General features: G+C 37.8%; 1 protein-coding gene across 2 annotated transcripts in view; it reads left to right on the forward strand.

Moving 5' to 3' along the window:
- SLC26A7 (solute carrier family 26 member 7) overlaps nt 1-22,892 on the forward strand; it is a 115,941-nt gene that overhangs the window by 89,878 nt on the left and 3,171 nt on the right. For both annotated transcript variants that reach the window (XM_032316448.1, XM_032316449.1), the window contains 5 exons: nt 2,592-2,729; nt 7,444-7,492; nt 17,224-17,324; nt 21,839-21,893; nt 21,976-22,079. In XM_032316448.1, the coding sequence (XP_032172339.1) occupies nt 2,592-2,729; nt 7,444-7,492; nt 17,224-17,324; nt 21,839-21,893; nt 21,976-22,079 (447 nt within the window). The remainder of the gene's footprint in view (nt 1-2,591; nt 2,730-7,443; nt 7,493-17,223; nt 17,325-21,838; nt 21,894-21,975; nt 22,080-22,892) is intronic.

A 22,892-nucleotide genomic window follows, 5' to 3' on the forward strand; every position in this document is an offset into this window, starting at 1 on the left:
AATTTTCCATGCGAATTTAGTCCTCACAAAGTCCTAGACTGGCTCTTGGGCCCCTAGAAGCCTCTGTGTATCCATGCTACACATACAACTATGCACATTACCCTTGACATTTGTAGCTTGGAAATAGAATTCCAGTTTGACCATTTTTCAGCTTAAAGATTATGCAGAAGAATAAATTCTGTCTAATCTGTTCCTTCTTTCCAGGTTAAACATATGGGCAAGTGAATGAGAGGATTTTTAGGAAGATAAAAATGTCAAAATTCACACATCTTTAAACATTGGTTCCAGTGTAGTCACATACCTGAATAATAACTGTGTCACATGGAAATGTTAATTTTATTGGAATATTATTTTCACTAATGATTTAGTATTTTGTATTAAAAATAAGAGGGAAAGAAAGCTCAGAGCGAATTTTTTTTAAATTATGTTATGTTAGTCACCATAAAATACATCATTAGTTTTTGATGCAGTGTTCCAAGATTCATTGTTTATGTACAACACCCAATGCTCCATGTAATACATGCCCTCCTTAATACCCACTACCAGGCTCACCGATCCCCCCCAAAACACTCAGTTTGTTTTTCAGAGTCCACAGTCTTTCATGGTTCATCTCCCCCTCCTATTTCCCCCAATTCACTTTTCCTTTCCTTCTCCTAATGTCCTCCATGTTATTCTTTATGTTGCACAAGTAAGTGAAACTATATGATAATCGACTTTCTCAGAGTGAGATTTTGAACATGAGCTGTTTAGGTGGAGTTTTTAGCCAACTTCAAGCATGGCAATGGTCCACCACTCCCTTCCTCTGTTCATGGTCTCCCACCTCTTCATTTGAAACAAATGTCCTTGACTTGGGGGAGACCTCTTTTGGAGTGAACTCAACCCCGATGAGAATTTCTTTTATAACACAATTTGAATCTTTATTCCTAAACAAATACCTGTTTTTAAAAAAGTTAACTTAAAGCAACATATTGGCCCAATCATGTGGTATGATTGGGTTGATCTTCAATGTGGGGCTTTTTCTTCCCCACCCCCAAAGATTTTATTTATTTGACAGAGAGAAAGAGATGGAATGAATAAGCAGGGGGAGCACCAGAGGTAGGGGGAAAGCAGGCTCTCTGTTGAATGGGGAGCCCAATGCTGGTCTTGATCCTAGGCCCCTGGGATCATGACCTGAGCCAAAGGCAGACACTTAGCCAACTGAGCCACCCAGGTATTCCTGATACGGGGGCTTCATGATAACTAAGTATTACAGGCCCAGGAATTGTTTTATTTTTGGTTTGTAAGAGAGTTACTCTTTTTTTAAAAAGTTTTTTTTTTTTTTAATTCCAGTGAGTTAATGCACAATGCTATATTAGTTTCAGGTCTACAATATAGTGATTCACCCCTTCCAACATCATCTGGTGCTCATCACAAGTGCCCTCCTTAATCCCAGTCACCTATTTCACCCAACTCCTTATCCTCCTCTCCTCTGGTAGCTATCAGTTTCTTCTCTATAATTAATAGTCTGCTTCTTGATTTGTCTTTCTCTGTAAGAGATTTACTCTTGATTGAAAGTTAATCTGATAACGTAAGGTTTTTGCTTTCTGGAATAGTTTATTTGTAGCAAATCTCACTTTCTAGAGTTTAATCAGTGTAGCCATAGATATGTTTTAAGACTATGTAGTTTAAAAATGTACCTACTTAGAAGATGAGGAAGCTGAAGAGTAACACCTAATATTTTCTTTCTTTCTCTGACTGTATGCTTCTGTATTCCCTGGGTTTCCTCTTCTATGCAAGTACTAAAGCCTGAAGGAGTATCTCTTTATTTAATTGGTAAGGAGTTATTTCACAGAACTTAACCAGCTTCTTGATTTCTAGGTCAGACCCCTGCCCCAAAGATCATGGAGAGCAGGATTTCAGGTGCATACAACCAGTTGGTGCCAGGAAGACCTGGGCAGTGGCCAAAGCAGGCACATTTTGTTTGGAAGCTTTTTCTTCTCCCTTCCTGCATCTCCTACTGTGTCCTGGCAGTCTGGTGTAACCCAGGCCTGCTCTAAGTGAAGCCAAATTCCCCATACCTCCTCTTGGTTTCTTTCTCCTAGTTAGGACTATAATTGCTTGTAAGGTTATAATTCCAGCCAAAAGAAAGCTATGTCTTTATGAGGTAAATGACTGAGAGTTGACCCTTTAGGACAGATTTTCATTAAAAAAAAAAAAAAAACAAACAAACCCTGATGATCAGGTGAATGAAATTTTGATTTCTAGATTGTACGGAAGAGGTACTTTTGGGAAAACAGGGCTTCCTGGTACTCTTTGGATATCCTAGGGTGCTGCTTTCCTCAAATCCATAGGAATAAGGGCCATTTTCTGAAAAGATGCGGGATCATCTCATAGTTATTAATGCTTTTTAGTAAAGAGGAAGTGCATGTTTTTCCTAAGAAGCATGATAATATACTAAGTTCTCCAAATAAGTTATAATAATGACAACCTTGGCTAAGAAACTGCTTCCATCATTGAGTGATATTTGGATTTATAAGATTTAGATTCTTTGGATAGAGTTATCCTCTTATTTCATTCAGAATTCTGAATTTATTCCTGTTTTCCTCCAAAAGGAAACCCTGCAGCAGGTGAAAATTGTCTCAATAAACAACCCTCTTGTTTTCCTGAATGCAAAGAAGTTTCATACTGATATAATGACCATAATCCAAAAAGAAAATGTGAGCAACCAGCTACTGGATGATGTCAGCAAGGTAGGATCAGCTAGTTCCTGATTACAATAATGTACTACAAATAACCGTATATCATGATACTAAGACATGAATCATGAAATATAACACATTATAAGAGTGCTTGGAGACCTCTCCCTCAGCAAAGCCTTCTGTCATGTTAAACTTTTCATTTGGTTCTTGTAGTTAGTTTTTAGGTAATTACTCTCATTCATCCACTCATTCCTTCCCTCAGCATATATCTAGTGGACATGTGTACTAGGTATTATAGCCCTGAGAAGAATAAATAAGCAAATCACTTACCCTAAAGGACCTTTTTACCAGGAGAAAGAAGAGCCAGATCCAAATCTAAGAGATAGAATATGATAAATGACTTCAGCGATGTGTTAACTGTTGCCATCATTTTGTAATTATTATATTACTAAATATTATATTATATTACTAAATATTATATTATTAAATTTTGTATTATTATAAAAAACTAGCATTCCTTATCTGCACAAGTTATCTTCATTAACAGAGATATCAAATGTGCATCAGGTTGATTGTATGTAAATAAGCTATCTGTGATTATTTGAATCCTTAAGCCCTTAAGCATGGACTTTCGAGCGAAGTTGTCTGGGTTTAACATTGATGAGCTGTGGGAAATTAACTAAGTTATTAAACCTTCTGTGATACAGTTTCCTGGTCTATAATCAGGATGATTAAATGAGTTAATATATACAAGGCACTCAGAATAAAGTCTGGCCTACTCAATGCTATAAAATCTTAACTAATATTATTAGTTTGAGCGCAACGTATCTTAGAGTCTACAGAAAACACATTGGTATACAATTTTCAAATCTACACAAGAAACTGCAGGCAAACTAAAAGTTCAAAGCATAATAAAATGCCTAGATACAGTCATCTGTTAAACTTTCAAAACAAAAACACACAGAAAAATTGTAGCTATACCTCAAAGCAATTAAATTACTGAGGATTCCAATTCTTTGGGCCCTCTTCAGCAATATACAGCTGCTTAATTCCAAATGTTAGCAAGTATAAAAATGCTAGTTCTAGATATATTTAACAACTACATCCACGAAGTTGACTGGAAAGACTAGACATAGTAAACAAGGTAACTAGGAAAAGATGCCAATTTTTTTTTTTAATGCTTACAATATATTTTTGTCTTTAAAATTTTTTTTCTAAACAAAGTGCAACGTATCTTAGAGTCTACAGAAAACACATTGGTATACAATTTTCAAATCTACACAAGAAACTGCAGGCAAACTAAAAGTTCTTTTTTTTTTTCTCCATGAAGCTTTTCCTTGACTACTTCAGATTACACAAGTCTCTTTCTCCTGTGTCCTTGAGTGTATATTATCCCGTCACTCCGGTACCTAGAAGTATTGACTCTCCCATTTCTAGCATTGCAGAAGCTGTCTAGTAACATATTCCTGATCCTTGTAGCTTTCTGCTTCTGGGCCTCATTCTGATCTACCCCACAGAGGTCCTAAACACAGGATCAAATATATTATATGCTGGGTATGGTGCAAAGTGAAAATGTGAGGTCCCTTGTTCAACAATTGCTGAGTTTCAAGATGGCATCCACAGAGCATTAAACCAAGTAGGAGACCCTTCTAAGAATGGGACCCTGTATGACCACACAGGTTGCAAGCCTATGAGACTGGCTCATCCTGCATATCTCCAGCTCTGTCTTTTCCTCTCACTCTACTCTTTAGTATGTCACTTTCATCAGATTACTAGGAACCCTACCTGTGATTTTGGGTTGAGAAGAACTTGCACTCATGCCTAAGATGGACATCATTCCTAGTTGTTCAAGTTGGATACAAGGCCTCTTTCTTTTATAAAGCCATGCTTACTTCATAGCAATGTTTAGCTCTATTATGAGATAGGCAGGTTCTTGTGGCTGATGTAAGTTCACAACCACCATACACAATAATATTGTGGGAAAATTTGTCCACAGTTCCAAATAACCTAATTAACCCATAAGAAACATGTAGTCTTATTTTACCAAAATGTAAATTTACTTCTTGAAATGATATGCTTCTTTGTAGGATTTATCATGACTAGTAGAGACATGAATATTTTTATAACCAGTTATTTATTGGTAGTTGATAGTATTTTCCTTTGAATATTTTCCTGAAAGACAAAGGTTGTTCCAATGTGTTTTCAGAAATTGAAAGTTGGCATATGGTTTATCTCGTAGCATATGAAGTCAGAAATAAACCTCATTAATGCAGCTTTCTGGGAAAAGGTTCCACATATACATGATTTTACCTACTTGGGACTTAAGAAATTTGAGTCTAATAATCAAGTAGAGTTCAGGGAATCTAAGTTATTGGTACATAATGACATCCAAAGGGATTCTTTAACTCAGAACTCTGTGGTGGTAAGAAAGGATTTCTTGAGAGTATGTTTCACTGTAGTGAGAATAATGCAAATATTCTGTATTAACAGACTGTGAGTTTTAAAGGATACGCTAAGGATGCACATAGTAATCTGGAATCTCTTCTGTCTGAGGAATCAGGGATGAGCCTTTATTCAGAATGGTTAAACGGATGGTCTTGAGTAGCACAGATGTTCTTTGGGACACCTCGTATTATTCTTATCATACACTGTCTGGGGTATCTACTTCTTGTTTTAAGGCCTGTGCTTGTTCCAGTTTCAGTTTTAATGTAACAAGACAGCATCAGTTAATTTCTACTACAGATTTGCCTCCTTTTGCTGCACCCTATACAGGGGTCCACAGTTCTGTCTTAAACTGGGTTGCTCTGCTGACGTCTTGGTCTTCTCTCCCAGCCTCATTTTCAACAGATGGCGGTGATGGGAGGGCATTTAAAACACCCTAGGGCAAGAAGAATCATATTGTATTCAAAACACAGACTGATAAAGGATTTCCTGTTTTGTCATACTATGACAATATATTTCTTATATGTCATCATTAAATATCTTCCTGAATGTAGAAGCTTTGGAGGATCTCAGGGTCCTAGTGTTTATTGGATTCATGGTCATTATTATATAGGTTATATATAGAAACTCATGTAATAGTCACCAGTTTGTGAGCTCACTTGGCAAAGGAAGTTTCAATTTGCTGTTTATCCAAAATTTTCTTTTACTCAGACCAGGTATTTTTTTAAATAGACTTTATTTTTTGTAACAGTTTTAGACATACAAAAAAAAAATTGAAACGTATTATAGAGAGTCCCTATACACCCTGCACCATATAGTTTTTGGTGTTATTAATATCTTGGGTTAGTATGACATACTTGTCATAATCAATGATGCATTATCATTAACTAAAGTTCATGTTTTACTCAGATTTCTTTAGTTTTACAGACTGTCCTTTTTCTGTTCCAGGATTCCATCTAGGATATCACATTTTATTTAGTTGTCTTGTCTCCTTAGATGCTGCTTCACTGTGACAGTGTCCCAGACTTTTCTTTTTTGTTGACCTTGACAGTTTTAAGTAGTACTGGTCAGGCATTTTGTAGAATATCCTTCTATTAGAATTGATCATGATAAGATCAGGGTGTAGCAGCCCAAATGTGAAGACTGTGGAGATGGGCTTCACCTTCTGGAAGGTGGAATATCTACATAAATTATTGGAAGTTTTTTTGCACAGATTTCAGACAAGATTAAAAATAAGAGGAAGGAAAAGAAACTCACATTCACTGAAAGTCTCTCAAGAACTGGTACTTTTAACTAGGCTAACAATCACCACCAGCCCCGCGATGTAAGCGGTATTACTGGAATGCTACAAAAAAACAAAGATTGAGACTTAGAAATGTAAAATTACCTGGTAGAAATATAACCGACAACTGTCAGAGCCAGAATTAAAGTATATCAGCTGTAGCATTGCGTATCAGGAAGAGAAAATAGATGTTCTCTACTCAGCCTTTAAGATGAAACTGATGGGATGTCTCGGAGAAGTGGTATAACGTAGTGCTGGAGAGTGTGAGGTTCTGAATGGAAAAGCATGAGCTTTGGTTTTAGCCAAGGTTCTTACCAGCTTTGTGACTTTGGTCAAGTTATTTAACCTTTCCAATCTTTAGCTCCCTCTTATGGAAAATGAGATTAGTAACCTTATAGGATTTTTCTGAGGATTAAATAATTAATATAGAGTCCTTGGTATATAGCAAGTAGTCAAAAATTTCAATTACTATCATCATCATCATCATCAACATTTGAGAAGTAGATAGCATGTGATTTCATTAGAGGCATCAATCAGTGTCACTTTCAAAGAACTTTAATTGTAAGATGCAGAGTTATTTTCATTTTTCAGCATTTCCATAAATTGGGACTGTTTCTCAGACATTTTCTTGGAGCTGCAGGTGAACTGTTCACTTTCACGTAATATGAAATATATGGTCAGTGGTTCTCTCTAGAGAATGTTGTGTTAATGAGGTTAATTTCTGATTGGATACATTACGTGAAAAGAGATGCAGATTTTCAATTCCTGATCAAAAGTCAAAACAGACAATCTTGCAGAAAATATTCTAAACAAGATAGTCTAACTTGGTAATATATGTTAATTCCTCAGCTAATAAATACTTACAGCCAATGGTCACTTCATTATTTCAAGGTTTTGTATTTATCACTCTAAAAAAAAGGACTGGTGAAAAATAATATTTAGAGCCCAATTTTTTATTATTTATGGTGAAAAGAAAAATGTGCTGTTCTCAGGGACAGAAGTAAACTTTTATAACGTTATTTATATTCATTTTCATTTCAGTGTGAACAAAACACCTTGCTCAATTCTCTATCCAACGGCAACTGCAATGGTGAGTTAGCTTAAAAAAAAAAAATCCAAGTGTCCTGTCTTGAGTATAAACCACTGTCCTCTTTCCTCCTCCCTCTACTGCCCTCCTCTTCCTTCTCTCTCTGCTCCACCTCCGCTCCCTCCCTCCATCTACTTCTCCTTCCCTTGTTCTGCCCTTCTCCCCAGTCCTCCTCCTACTTCTACTTCTCTCTTCCTCCCTTCTCCTCTGTCTTCTCTCCCTTCCCTACTCCTCCTTCTCCTTCCCTTCCTCTCCTCCATCTTACCCGCTACTCATTTTTAGAATTAGATTTAAGTAAAGATGGGTTGACCTACACAGGATGAATTGTAAAACTTTGTTACAAGGTGTTAAAAATACTTGCAACAACAACAAAATACTTGCAACACGTAAGTAAATGGTATTTAGAAATAAACGGAAGGGAATTGCAATATCCATTGGTTAGAATACTCAATATTGAAAAGGTGTTAGTTTTATTTATGTTGAATTGATTTATAAATATAAATTTAATCCTTATTAAAATTCCAATGGGACATTTTCATGGCAATTGACAAGCTTATTCTAAATTTTGTATAAAAATTCCAAAGACCAAGAATAGACCAAGACGCTCTTGAAATATGTGAACAAGGGGGAGAGAATGTTTTCTTAACTGTCAAGATATATTATAATGCTCTCATAATCAATGCACTATGATACTGGTTCCAAGATAAATAAACAGATCAGTAGGACAAAGTAGGGGCCTCAGAAGGGGAGAAAGTTCCCCCACATACTAGTGTTCAATTTGGGACAAACTGGCACCAAGTGAGGAAAGGACAGTCTTGCTAATATACAATGATGAGACATGTGTCTACAATGAATGAAATTATTCATTGTAATTCACACACCATACCACCAGATCTCTACAGGTGAATCAAAATCCTAAGAGTGGTAAACAAAATAAAAATTTAGATTCCCCCAAATCTGGAGACAACTGAAATATCTTTATAATTTTGATGATTTTATAATAATCTTTATAAATTAATAGTATAATAGATAAAGAACACATGGAATGTTTATATAAGAGGATAACATATTATAATACATTACTGTATAAAAGATATTCTGAATGAATATATAGCATACAGAATAGAATAAAATAAATGTTATATAAATACATGAATGAATCAACAGCATTGACCCATGTCAACATGGGTGTAGCTCAGATGCCATCTTCTCTATTTTTTTCTGACTTTTTGTGGCAAATTGATTTTCTTCTGCTTTATGCTCTCAAAGAATGTTTGCATAATACTGGTATAATACTGACTCAATGATCACTTCTTGAATGTCTTAGTCTCCTGCTTATCTGGAAACTTTTTTTTTTTAATTTTTTTAAAATTTTTTTATTTTTTATAAACATATATTTTTATCCCCAGGGGTACAGGTCTGTGAATCACCAGGTTTACACACTTCACAGCACTCACCAAAGCACATACCCTCCCCAATGTCTGGAAACTTTAAGGGTATCCTCCCCTCTGTCTCACTAGCCTAGGCCCACTTTTCACAGAGCACTAGCTGATGGGTGCCATTACCTTTTCTGGGTCTCTTCTTTGGAAGTCAGAACTAGTTGATACTAGAACTAATAGAAAGAATGTTTCTTCCAGTATCTACCTCCTCTCTCTCCCCTGGTCCTATCATCTCTCCTTCTTGTTCAGAAACACCAACCTACTCTCCCCTCCCTGTGCTTATATGCTAACGATTCATCTACTATACACGTTCTTGATTTTTTTCTTCCATTTAATTACTAAAACCTATAACTCTTGGTTTTATTAACTTTGCATTTTCACTTCTGTGACTCTGATTCTGTCCTTAATCATGTGTAAAGTGAATGAGTAGGTTTTTTGGTTTTGTTTTGTTTTGTTTTTTTCTGTTATGAGATATCCTTGGCTTTAATCCACGGAGAGAAAATATCCAGTGTCCTATGCTCACCCCAGACAGAACTAGTAGAATTACTAGTAGATTAAGACACTTTCTCCCATGAGCGGGGGTGGGGGGGGGTGAGCTGGGTGGGTGGAGGCGGTGGGGGTAGAGGTTGGGGGGTGAGCCCAAGAGTCTTCTCAACCCAGGGCTGTAGGAAGCTACTGCAGATGGTTGGTGTTGACATGCAAGGTGAGATGCAGTTGCCTTCCTACCCGTACTCTGTTCTCTGATGTAATGACTGATTAATCTTAAATCACCGCTACTTTAAAATCTGACTTAAGGGGGCGCCTCGGTGGCTCAGATTGTGAAGTGTCTGCCTTCCACTCAGATCATGATCCCGGGGTCCTGGGATACAGCCCCATGTCGGGCTCCCAGGTCAGCAGGGAGTCTGCTTCTCCCTCTCCCTCTGCCTCTCCCCCTGCTTGTGCTCTCTCTGTCTCTGTCTCTGTATCTCTCTCAAATGAATAAATTTTTTAAAAATCTTTAAAAAAATTTGTCTTATGATTCATCATAAAGTTTCCCTTTTGAGGATCAAGTGCCCTCTCCTCCTCAGCACGGCACCTAAAGCTCTTCCTTCTCTTCTTGAACTGCTTTCCCTTTTATTCCACATTACACAAGTCCTCCATTCATGTCAGATAAATCAGTTCATGGTCCCTGTATCTAATTCAGTCATCCCTGGCTCTGAGCCTGTGTTTGGATTCTCCTCAATAGAACCATCTCCTCCATCTGCTAATTGAAACCTTATACTGTCTTCAAGATTTAATAGAGAAGTAAAGTAAATTGAAGGACACACTACTTGGCAGTCCCATTAGGCAGAAAAAGAAGTCAACCAGACCCATACAGGGGAGCATACTGCCAGTGTGCGTGGAGTTCAGTATCTTCAGCTGTGAGATAGAGATCATAGTAATAGAAAAACAGAGATACCACATGCTTTACACAGTTATATAATGTCTTATATGGTTATAGGTTGTTCTTTTTCTGCATATTTTCCTTCTAACTAGATTTTTAAGGCAAGAAATGCATTTTGAATTCTCACTGCATTATCTTTTATTGTCCAATGAACACTTACTTAGTCAATGAATGAAAATTATAATGATAGATGATATTTGTACAGCACTGGAAAGTTTTCAGAAGACATTCTTGATAACTCTGAAATAGGTAATAAGTAAATACTGTACTTCCATTTTCAAATAGGTGATAGGATACACTTCTTTTACTGATGAAGAAGTTGGGGCCGCAGGGGCTGATTCACTTGCTCTGAATCGTGCAGTTAGATAGGAAAAGAGGCAGAACACGGGTCCCTGTTGCAGTAGGATAGGCATACAGAAAGAGATGCTCAAAGCTGGGACAGGAGAGCTTGGTCTGAAAGCAGCCTGCAGGGAGGCCAGCACCGTTAATACCTCTGCTTTGGTTACAAGGCTATGAAAATGGAGGGACAGGATGACCTCGAAAGAGATTTCAGCATGTTGTGAACACAGCTGGCGCTGTCTGGGTGTTGGGGGGGTGGAGAGGGCAAAACAATGATTTGATTCTGAAGCTTTGAACCTCTCACACTAGGATGATGTGGAACCTGAGGAAGAAAAAGGGAAGATTAATTTACTTCGGAGGGTGGTGAATTGAAGATGCTGGGAAGTCATCCAATGCAGCGGGTTTAGGGGGAACACCAAATAGATCTGGAAGTAGCTAAATCAAACGGAGACATAGCTGAGCAAGGGAGTGGGAAACAGAGAAGAGAGTAAAAAAAAGTCTACACCCCCCACAATAATTTTCACAGAAGGGGAAGATTTGTAGTTGAGCACATGATTGAATAATCAAAATATATTGAAACAAGCTATATAAATGATAAGATGGCAGTCATCATATTTGTCTGAATAAAAGCAAAAATTGTTCAAATGTGAAGAAATAGTCCATTATCATTCCATTTGGGGAGGTTATGTCCCCAATACATTATAGTCACGTTATGCCATTCCCAAGAGGCACTCTTGCACACGTCTCTCTTAGGCTTCTGGTTGGCCAGCTGTACCTCCACCTCCTTCTCACCCACTCAACTTCTATTCATGCCTCACATCTCCACTCATGTGTTCTGTTCTCTTCATTCTTGCATCCATTGTTTCCTGTCCTGTTTCCTCAGCAAATTGAATTTGAGTTTGTATTCACTGAACATCTACTAGGTTCTGGGCACCATGGTAGGTGCTGTAGGTTCAGCTGTAGGTGCTGATGAAAGTAGGCATGATTTCTGCTATCATGGATCCTACAATTTGTCTAAAACAAGTTCCATGCCCTCACCACCACTCCTCACTCCCCAAACCAGCAATCCAGGTGTATTGGTTTCCTCTTGCTACTGTAAAAATCACTACAGACATAATGGCTTAAAACAACACACATATATTATCTTATGGTTTTAGAGGGCAGAGGCTCAAATGAATCCCACAGGAGAAAAATCAAAGTTTTGGCAGGATTCTATTCTTCCTGGAGGCTCTAGAAGAAAATCCATTTATTTCCTCGCTTTTCCCATCTAGAAGTCATGTGCATTCTGTGACTCCTGGTCCCTTCCTCCTCCTTCAAACCAGCAGTATGGTGGCATCATCAGATTTCTCTTTGACCTCTTCTTCTGCCTCCACATCTTCTCTGATTCCCACCCTCCCATCTTCCTCTCATAAGGAGCCCCGTGATTACATTGGACCCCCTCCTGGATAATCTAAGATAATGTCTCTATCTTAAGGTGCTTAACTTAATCAAATCCACAGAATTCTTTTTGCCATATAACAACCTATTTACAGGTCTTGGGATTAAGATGTGGACATCTTTGGGGTCATTATTCTATCCCCCATACCAGGTCACTCCTATATCTCCTTAGCTCTTTGTGCATATTTTTTTCCAGCCTTCAGAATATTTCAGATTACTAGTTCAGTCAACTGGTTTGCTGGCTTTGTTGTGAGCCTATTGAGGGCAGAGAACATCATCTCTCTTGTTCACCATTCTACTTGCCTTACTTAGGACAGCATTCAGAGCCCTGAATACGCCCATATTGACTGACTGCTTGAATGAATGAATGAATGAACAAATGAGATGCTTGATAATATGTGCACATGTTTTCCAAAGAGAATGTTGTGGTTTGTCCTAAATATTTCATAGTTCCCTGTTTTCTTGAGAAATTAGAGATATAAATCTGCTTCTCAATAGTTAATTGATATCAACAGAAAATTCCTTCTCTTAAAAAATTATGAGTGACTCACAGACTGTCAAGAACCTTTTGAAGTATATGAAAAGCACTCCTAAATTATGCAGCTATGAATACTTTTTAATTAAAGGAGTTAATGAATATTCTACAGGAAAGAGCTAGCTTCCACAGTCTGGAGTTAATTGCCCACCCACACCTGATGGTTAATTTCTTTCTGAAATGTTGGTTTTTGTAGATAAAGCCCATCATTTACCACATTCCACATGGGTATAGATTAGTTGTCTCCTTTGCACATGCTCCAAGCTTACTTCATTTTGCTTAAGGCAGGATATTAGCTGTGAATTCACTTTCCTTTTTTCTATGATGATGTGATTTTTATTGCACTGGTTGATTTACTTAGAAGCTTAAAACACAAGGTTATAGCCATAAAATTAGTACAATGGCAGAACTGAGAGGGTCGTGTGTAAAAGAAAACTTAACTTATTTGTGGAAAGATTTCAGAAGTGTCCATTGTCTTGAAATTGTCATTTGAGTGAATTGGTAACTTTATCACTAAGGATGTCTTTTTTATTTGGAATAGGCATCATGAATTGCTTCTCTTTAAATAGCTTACTTAAATAATAACCTACAACTACATGGCACAATTCTTTTGTTTTACTTTATTTTCCTTCATTTTGAACGGCCTGAAAAAATGCCCTATTTTGATGAGGGGAACAAGAAAGATGAAACTGGATGAAAGACAAAGCAAGCCCACTGAGACGATAGAAGGGAAATTTTTGTACTGTTAGTGATAAAACCCAAACACTTTTATACTTAACAGCCTATCACCACTTAAATTATGAAATAACCATGAGAAAATATAGATAATGACAAGTGCAGTTTATAAGTGAAGTAAGTGTGATGGGTTAGGGAAGAAGAAAAAATTGTTTCTTAAAGAATTTTCTGTATGTTTTACCACCATTTTCTGGTCATTTAGATCCAGTGATCAATCCCTCTAAATAATATCTAAATAGATTGGGTTTTTTTCACGGTAGTATTGAGTTCAGATTGACAGGCACATTTCTTGTGAATTACTAGTGGCTTCCTGAAGCAGGGAGTTGATAAAAATTCTAAGGTCTTTGACTTTGGTGGAAAAAGCACTGTGATTAATCAGCCATTTCTGTCTGGCTGAGGAATGGGTATGACAGAACTCATGCCATAGTGTAATAGTTACAGATAATAATTTATGTGGATTCTTTCAGAAGAAGCAATGCTTTGACATTCTTTTGACATTTCTCAATAAAACAATTCTGGTATTTTTTTAGATTATAGTTACTTTTTTTCCAAGCTTCTCTTGTAGATAGTACCAATGACAGTTGTGTTTTTAATAAGTAAATAATAATGAAAAAGTTCTCAGAAAAATTCATATTTTTAATTTTTAATTTTTGGGATTAAATACTAATGATAATTTTTTTCCATAGAATTTTTTGAACTAAGAATTTAAATTTTAGCTTATTTTGAAATATAAACTGTTTTGTAAAAGACATATGTCATTTGTTAACAATGGTGCCGTAAATGGATGGAAAATGGGCTATAGAGATTCTGATATCAAATTTTGTCATCATTGTCATTTTACGATTTCTTGCTAAAGATAGAAGTGGTTTAAGAAATGTATTAGCGGGGCACCTGGGTGGCTCAGTGGGTTAAAACTCTTCTGCCTTTGGCTCAGGTCATGATCTCAGGGTTCTGGGATCGAGCCCCACATCAGGCCCTCTGCTCAGTGGGGAGCCTGCTTCCCCCTCTCTCTCTGCCTGCCTCTCTGCCTACTCGTGATCTCTCTCTCTGTCAAATAAATAAAATATTTTTAAAAAGGTATTTAGTTAAAGCCACTGGATTTTTAAAAATTACTGATTGCATTCCTTATATTTAATAAGCATCTCCACCTTTAAACAGTGAAGTGCTGGTAAATAACAAGAAACTCTTGGAACAGGGGGCACGAGGTAAGTTGGTGGAGTAGAACTGATGTGTAGTATTTGCCCATTTCCATGGTGTAAATATTTCTACCATGACTGATTCCAAACTACCAACATGCTGTCCTTAATCTTGGAGTTGAGAAGATATGTACACAATTGACATACTAAAGAGATGTCAGGAGAGCTGGTATGAGCTGGCTCCAACCCAGTACTGCCTTTAAAGAAATCACATAAATTTTATTTCTAAGACTGATATATTTGAAAGTACCTGCATAGAAACCATTTAAGTATTGAATTCCATGGTACATCGCAAACATTAGTCTTACTAAAACTTTTTATGTCTAACTTTGTGAGAAAATGTCTAATCTATTGTATACATTTTATATATGGAAATCATGAATTATCGAACATTTGTAAGAAAGCTTATCTGGTAATTTAATCATTAGAGGGAAATTTTTATACTCTGAAAATTCAATAAAATGTTTGAATTGGATAAAAGTGTGCTTATGAATCTTAAAAAATACTCAAGGAAATACATATCATGGATCAAATAATGAACCAAATGTCTTAGAAGCTCTTTTAACATTGATCTAGTGATTCTTCCTCTGTAATTCTAAGCAAAATAAAATAACAGTATATATACAGCAATTATTATAGTACCAACTTATGTGTGTATATGTGTGTGTATGTGTGTATAAATATGTGTGTGTGTGTATTTATGGGACTGAGAGATAGAAGGAATGAAGGTCACTCAGCATGTCACCATTTACCTTTGCTTCAGATATGTATTTTTCTTTTTCCTGTGATCTTACAGGAGATCCTCTCTTATCTCTGATAGTGAGCAGGGCACATTATATCTGAGGATATAAATAAGAGTCTTTGCATTAGTAGAGGTAGGTTCCATATTTAATGAGGCAAATAGTGAATGGGAGTGATTACTACTGAGTGGTCAGTGGATGATCTTAGTTATGGTTACTCCCAATTTTGTTTAAAGTCCTAATTTGCTGTTTTGGGCCAATGGAAGCATAGCCTAAACCTACACTTACTCCTTAGCCCTCCTTTCTGCGGGAGAAATAGGAAAACAGAAGGCCCGCTGGAGTGCCTAGCACACAGTAGGTCCTCAATATATGCTGGTTGAGTGAAGAGGAATTTGAAATCTCAAAATTTCATTAGTGTTCAGTTACAGCTGTCCATATGGAATACTCACAATGCATCATTTCTCCTTTTTGGAATCATACACATCCTACAAGTCTACTTTGCCCAAAGTCTTGAGTGATCACTCCCCAGACTTATCCTTCTTGTAAATCTCCATTCGTCTTCATTTATCATGTCATTTATATACCAGTCTTATCCTTGGCACTCAAGGATGAGCTTCTAGAAGAAAGGGATAGTATTTGACTTGTATTACCCTCTACCATGTTGAAACCTTGTAGTTAGAACTACATTTGAGCAACTATATTCAAAAAGTTTCCCTGAATGGAGTACCTGCTCGATACTTATTATTTCAAGTAATAAATATAAGTATAGATCTAAAGGTGAAACTTGGAAACAAATCCTAAACCTGAATACTATTTTTCAAATACATTAAAATCACTTTGTGGCAGTTCTCTTTTTGCTAGCAGTGACTGCGAAAAGTAAATGTTCAGTGTTTGTTCTATATTTTCCACCCACCTCTTTTTACCTTTAAGCAGCAGTATTAAAAAAATAGATAATTTCCCTTATACTTCCCTCCAATGCTAACTGAGAAACAATAATATTCCCATGGTTTTGTAGCCACTATAGATGAAAATCATGGGTATTTTAAATAGCAAAACTAGTCCAATTAAGAATTTATTTCTTAAGAGAATTTCATAATCACTAATGACCTGGAATTTATTTGATAGATTTTGCCTATGAACAGCGGAGTTATCTTACTTTACACGGTCTGTTCTGAGAGCCATACACTCCTTAGAGGGACTTTAGACATGGCCTGTCTGAAACTATGTCACGTCAGGAAACCATGGTGGTGAAGATATCAGCAAATGAGAGGTCAGGATCCATGATGTCCTGAGTAAATTTTTCTCCCTCAGGTACATTCAGAGGCCGATTTACTGTGAACAAAGAAAGCTTTGTTTTTTAGGGTCTCTCTTACAAATCCCTTCCATGCCCAAGAGATAAGCCCCAACAATGAATCTTTTCCTTAAGATGTGACCCCCAAACTATATTAGCTTTGGACACCACAAAGCAGGGCTTTACCTCTGGGCATGCCCATGAAGGAAATGGTATGATAGTGTGGAAGGAGTACTACTATTCAGGGTGCCTGGAGGCCTCGATTCCAGTCTGTCTTTGGAGAGGACTTGCCAGTGTTCTTTCAAACCGTTTAAAATGATGGCTGAGTTTCAGCTTGTCTCTCTGTGAAATGAGAGGTAATTAACCCATCCCATCTTCCTCTCTGAGTTACGTATTAAGTACCTGAAGTCACATTTGAGTAATTAAATGTTAAAGAGTTCAGAAGTAATCCGTAATTAAGTGAAAAACATAAAAACTGAAGAGTGTTTGGAATCAGTCTTGTTAAACATGTGGTGGCTGTTACACATCCACATTCAGCACAGCCTGCAGCAGACGTCTCTGAGAATTCTCCCTAACTCGAGTCTCTGTTTCTCCTGCAGAGGAAGCGTCCCAGCCTGGTCCAAGTGAGAAGTGCTTTTTAATCCTGGATTGCAGTGGAGTGACTTTTTTCGACTATTCTGGAGTCTCCATGCTTGTGGAGGTATTTACATAGCTTGTGTTTGGACTGATTCTTTCCCTTTTCTGAAGTAACAGGGCTACTCTCGCAGCCCCAGGGTTTTCACTCCACTTGTTTCAGGGCTCGTCTCACCCATTCTCCCCAAAGGACATAGAACTTGACGCCTACCACTGCCATAGCGTTGTCTTCAGGAGATCCCATCAAGCTTCCAGTGTGTGTATGTGTGGGGGCCAGCGGTGGGGGTAATCACATGGGGTGATCAGAGAGAACAGAACATAGGCTTGAGATGTAGTGGGCATAGTGCCTGCTGGGCAGTCAGCTTACAAGCTTCTGAAAAAAAAAGTCCCCTCCATGAGAAAGTGGCCCTGGTCATAGCAGGATCTTTTCTCTCGCCCTCATGGATGGGTGGAGTTTCACCAGATACCTAATCTGATCTCTCACACAGTTCCCAGTGCAGGAGCTTTTCTCCATTCTGTCAGATCATAGTGTTTACTTCTCTACCCGGTGATCTTCATGGTGTCTCCATGGCCCTGGTGTGCAAAATATAAAACTGCTTATTTCCTTAAAATGAACATGGGTCACAGGACATTTCCACAGGAAGAACAACACCTAATTTTTTCAATTCAAGGAAAACTCAGACACTTCTGGAATTTTTTTCCTCTGCTTTTTTAAAAAAATATTTTATTTGATTATGCGTCAGGGAGAGAGCACCCACAAGCACGGGGAGTGGCAGGCAGAGGGAGAAGCAGGCTTCCAGCTGAGCAAGGAGCCCCATGCAGGACTCGATCCTAGGACCCTAGAACATGACCTCAGCTGAAGGCAGATGCTTAACCTACTAAGCCTCCTAGACAGCACCCCCCCTTTTTTTTTTTAAACTAAATAGTATGTCAACAGGGGAAATTACCTCCTTTCTCCATTGTTCTCTCCCTCAGTGTCTTGAATTTGTTGGGGGGGGGGGTCTTGAGGATGGAGCAACTTCTGTTCCTCAACTGTCCTCAGTCCTCTACCAGCTTCTGCTGCGTGGAGCTCTACTAACCTGTCTCTGGGTATCTGCTCCCCACGGGCTCTCTACCCTGCCTCAGAGTCATGGGTAATTTTGTATTCTGCCAAAAACTTAATCAAAATCATATGAACATTTCTGGAGCTCTTTCTCTGCTTATCTCCCTCATTTCCATTACTCTCTCCCACTGATTCCGCCCACCTAATCCTTCCTGAACTCTACTTCCGTCTGCTCAGCTCAGTGAAGCTCTTGCATTTTACTCAGGCATCCATCATTCTCTGGCCCAGAAGCTGCTTTGTGCAGAAAGCTGAGCTCCTAGGGAGCTTTTCTCATCTGTCTTCTTTCCCTCAGGGCACTCAGTCCTGTGCTCCCTGTTCCCACTGTCTGAAAACAGTTGTTCGTATGTTTTTGTTTGGTTGTCTACTTTTATGGAGTTTGGGATAGTCTTGTTAGTTACTCATCAGGGCAAGATGTAGAAATTGGAAATAGAGCTTTAAAGAGTTAAGATCAGTAGTTTTTGGACAGTTTCACATTATGGGTATTGGTTGTTTTCTGTGGTGTTGCGTAACTGTGCCTCTATCCATTTATAAATATAAAATCGAAATGTCCACAAACCTCCAGATTTAAGAAAGTGCAAAGTCAAAAAAACAAAAACAAAACACACACACCAAAAACAAAGACAAGAAACACAGTGCAAAGGTCAACTTCTGTATCTCTTTCCTATGAACAAAGGGTGAGAATATACTATCCCAGTAGCCTGAGGCATGAGGGATATCACTAGGCCCCCTGGGTCGCTGTTTATGCCCCTTGTGAAAATGAGGGGAGGATTTTGTCTCAGTATGAGCAGATATTTAGAAAGAAAATCATGTAAAAATGGTTGCGTTTTAAATATTCTAGACTTAAATCTAGTGGCAGTTTTTGGTATGTCACCCCTTTTCCCCCCATATAATATGCTTTCATTTTCTTGTTTCTTTCACTATAAAAACTGCACAATTTGGCATAGTTCAACCTGAATACGTCATGTTTTCTTGCATCCAAATCTGGACTGTAGACAGATGGTTCTTGGCTGTTGGGCCTTTCTGTTTCCTCTGCGTCACCAGGGTCTAGAAGAGTGCTCTCCAGTGGGTGTGCAGAAGGGCTCACCTGGGTTGCTTTTCAGCCACATGGTTGGGTGCTAGTTTTGGTCCAGGAAACTTTATTTAAACAACCACAGGTGATTCTGAGGCAAGTGGTCTAAGATCATATTCTGGGAAACACTAGATTAGGATTGTCCCTTTACTGGGAAAGACCAGGTTGTACAGTTTTGGTTTAATTGTATTTTAAATTTATTTTGAATATGCTCAAATGTTTATCAGCACCCCTCTCTAGAGATTACAAGGTTAAGATCTAAAGTTGAAAATTCAGAGGAATCCAAACAACTCAGGTACTAGGCATGTTGAGAAAGAGTTTTTTGTTTGTTTGTTTGTTTGTTTAAGATTTTATTTATTTATTTGACAGAGAAAGATCACAAGCAGGCAGAGAGGTAGGCAGAGAGAGAGAGAGAAGGAAACAGGCTCCCCGCTGAGCAAAGAGCCCGATGCAGGGCTCCATCCCAGGACCCTGAGATTATGACCTGAGCTGAAGGCAGTGGCTTAACCCACTGAGCCACCCAGGATCCTTTGGTTTTTGTTTTTTCCATTCATATTCATGGTTTTAAAATACTGCACAATGGAATTATGAGATAAATCAGCCAATGCATTTTATTTTTAGATTAGCAAAAAGTAACATTTGCTCTTGGCCTAGTGTTTCCTGTCTGTATATAGGACACCAGCGGCTTTGTGTCAGTTTGCCCTTTTTAATTTCTTTATTTCTGTTTGGTTTATTTCATTATGATTACAGTAAATTATGATGTATATTAAGAACATTGGCTTTAAAGATAGATAAACCCTGGCTCCGAGTATTAGCCATATAATGAGTTTTATGATCTGGGCTAACGTATTTACTTTTCTGTAAGTGAAAGTAGACATACCCGCTTCATCAAGTTGTGAAGCTTTACAGCTTTACAGTGATACATTGCAAAGAAAGCACACAGCAAAGTTTTTAGAAGTTAATAAGTGCTCAGTAATTTTAGCTTTTATTATTTGTTTTCATTTTGCAAAAGTCATTTCTTAAAATGCAAATAATACTATTGTTTTAGTTTCAGCCACTGAAAGAGGGTCTAGAGTAAAGAACCCCAGGGTTTCTTGAGCTATGCCTGTCTTCCTGCTTCCTAAAGTTCCTCATATATTTCCTTAGTCACTGTAGTACTAGGAACATGCCCCTGTGAGTTCTAGGTTGGAGGAAATGGAATGACTTCTGTTTATTCTTCTAGTTAGGACACTGGGAAGGTCAGTGAACTGGAGATTATATTTATCAACATCAATAAACCACCTGTAGCAATGTGTTTGAGCTTTCTGAGCTTGAGGAAAAAGTCAAACGCTGACCGGTCACCTTGAATTAGTCCTTTTAACTTTATAAAAATAGGTATCATTTATTCTGTCCAAGTTTCAGTCCATGTATTGTTTGTTTGTTTGCTTATTTATTCATGCTCAGAGTGACACATCTCTTATTATTCTGCAATTCTTCTACCATATAACTACTTACTGCCGGAAAAATATAAGGGAAATTTTTTTTTTTTTTAAAGATTTTATTTATTTATCAGAGAGAGAAGGGGAGAGAGCAAGCACAGGCAGACAGAATGGCAGGCAGAGGCAGAGGGAGAAGCAGGCTCCCTGCTGAGTTAATGTATCATGCAAACTCTTAGAATGTGTTGTAAATGCTTTCTCTATTTTGTATGTAAGATACATCTTTATTACACAACCAAATCCATCCTATTGTTGCTAAAACTTCTCATTTTATTTTCATCGAGTTTCATGGATTGACTTCTGTCTGGGTGAATTTAAAATCTGGGCATTCAATAAGTTGTTCCTCCATGGTGTTTTCTAGGACCTGAATAAGGCAAGCCTCCAAAATACACCAAGTACGTTAGTTAGCATCTCTCATCTTGATGGACCTTTAAAAAATGGGAGGTTGGACAATCAAACTCGGCTTTGATTCTGTTAGTTCTCAGCTTACCGTCCACGGATGGGATTTGAGAGTCCACGAATATGCACAAATTGTTGTAAAATACTAAACTAAGCAAGAGGTCAGCAGTTTTCATCACTTTTTTAAGTGGGTCCTTGACTTCCAGGAAAAGAAGGTTGAGAATAACTTTCTAGCATTCTTACAGGGAAGGGAATGTGGTGTTTTAGTTTTTATGACATGAAGTTTCATTTATTAAGTAGCTGGATTTAGTTGCTGGAAAGGTGAATATCCTGCCGCCTTAATGGTGTTGGCTAAGGCTGTCTTTTAGAGGTTTGCCCCGGGGTGCCCAACTGTGTAGCAATGTCTCCCTCTGGTGGTGTGACACCAGACACATTGGCTTTTTTGTTTTTAACCAGGAATTCTCCTTTCTTCTTAAACCCATCTTCCCTGCCTGTTCTCCTATATTAATTATAGGATACTATCTTCATTCCCCCAGGTTTATAATGACTGTAAGAGCAGAAGTGTGGATGTCTCGTTAGCCCATTGCACAGGTAAGGGAGGATTCTTTACTAACATTGAACAGGATCCTTCTGCCGCTCCAGCTGGCCTTAAATTACTTGTGTTTTCTTGTAGCTTCCTTGGTAAAAGCAATGAAGTACTGTGGAAACCCAGACTCAGAGAAACCAATTTATTTTGATTCAGTATCTGCTGCACTAAGTAACGTCTACTCAAATAAGGTGAGCCATGCAAGTTGGCATGCAGGAGTTATAAGAAAAATTAGAATGTAGAATCCAGGGCTTTGCATTTTTTTTTTTTTTTTGTATTAGCCTGTTACCTCTCTGATATTTAAAATTTATGACAATTTTTCCCCTCTCAGAGTCCTCTGCTGCAGTAAAGGAATGTTTCCATTCCCAACTTAAATCAGTTATGAACATTGTTTAATAATTTGGGTCTCCAACAATATCATGGCTTAGAGGATTTGGGGATCACCCATTAAGAGCAAAGTGCTTGCTTGTAAAAATAAATGCTTCTTCCAGGATCTACTATCCTGGGAATTTGAATCCACCTCTGTCAAATGCTAAAACTTTAGATTTAGTCTTATATAGCCTTTTTCTGCTCCAATACTCTTACCTCTAAGTTCATATTGGCATCCTTGGGAATATTATTTGCAGAGCCCAGCATTCCCATGATGTGAAGCATCACACTTATCCTCCAAATACTGGGCTTTATAGTTAAAAAGCAGGTCCTAGGGCTTTGATTTCCTGCAATTTTTCTTTGACTTTGAATCGTTTTGCTTTTCCCATCCCTAGAACAGCATTTGGCACTTCCCAGAGTCATCCCTATCACATTCAGTCAGAATAGTACATATTTACAAAATGATAACAATGACAGAACAGTTATTATTATGATGATATACCTGACATTTATTGAGTATTCCTTATATTGCAGAAATATCCTAAGAGCTTTACCTATATTAATTCATTAGACTTGCTACAACTTTATGAGGTAGATACTCACCAAACTCTCATGCCTCACAGAATGTCTGTCTG

The sequence above is a fragment of the Mustela erminea genome, chromosome 16, assembly GCF_009829155.1.
Source record: "Mustela erminea isolate mMusErm1 chromosome 16, mMusErm1.Pri, whole genome shotgun sequence".
Taxonomy (NCBI): Eukaryota; Metazoa; Chordata; class Mammalia; order Carnivora; family Mustelidae; genus Mustela; species Mustela erminea.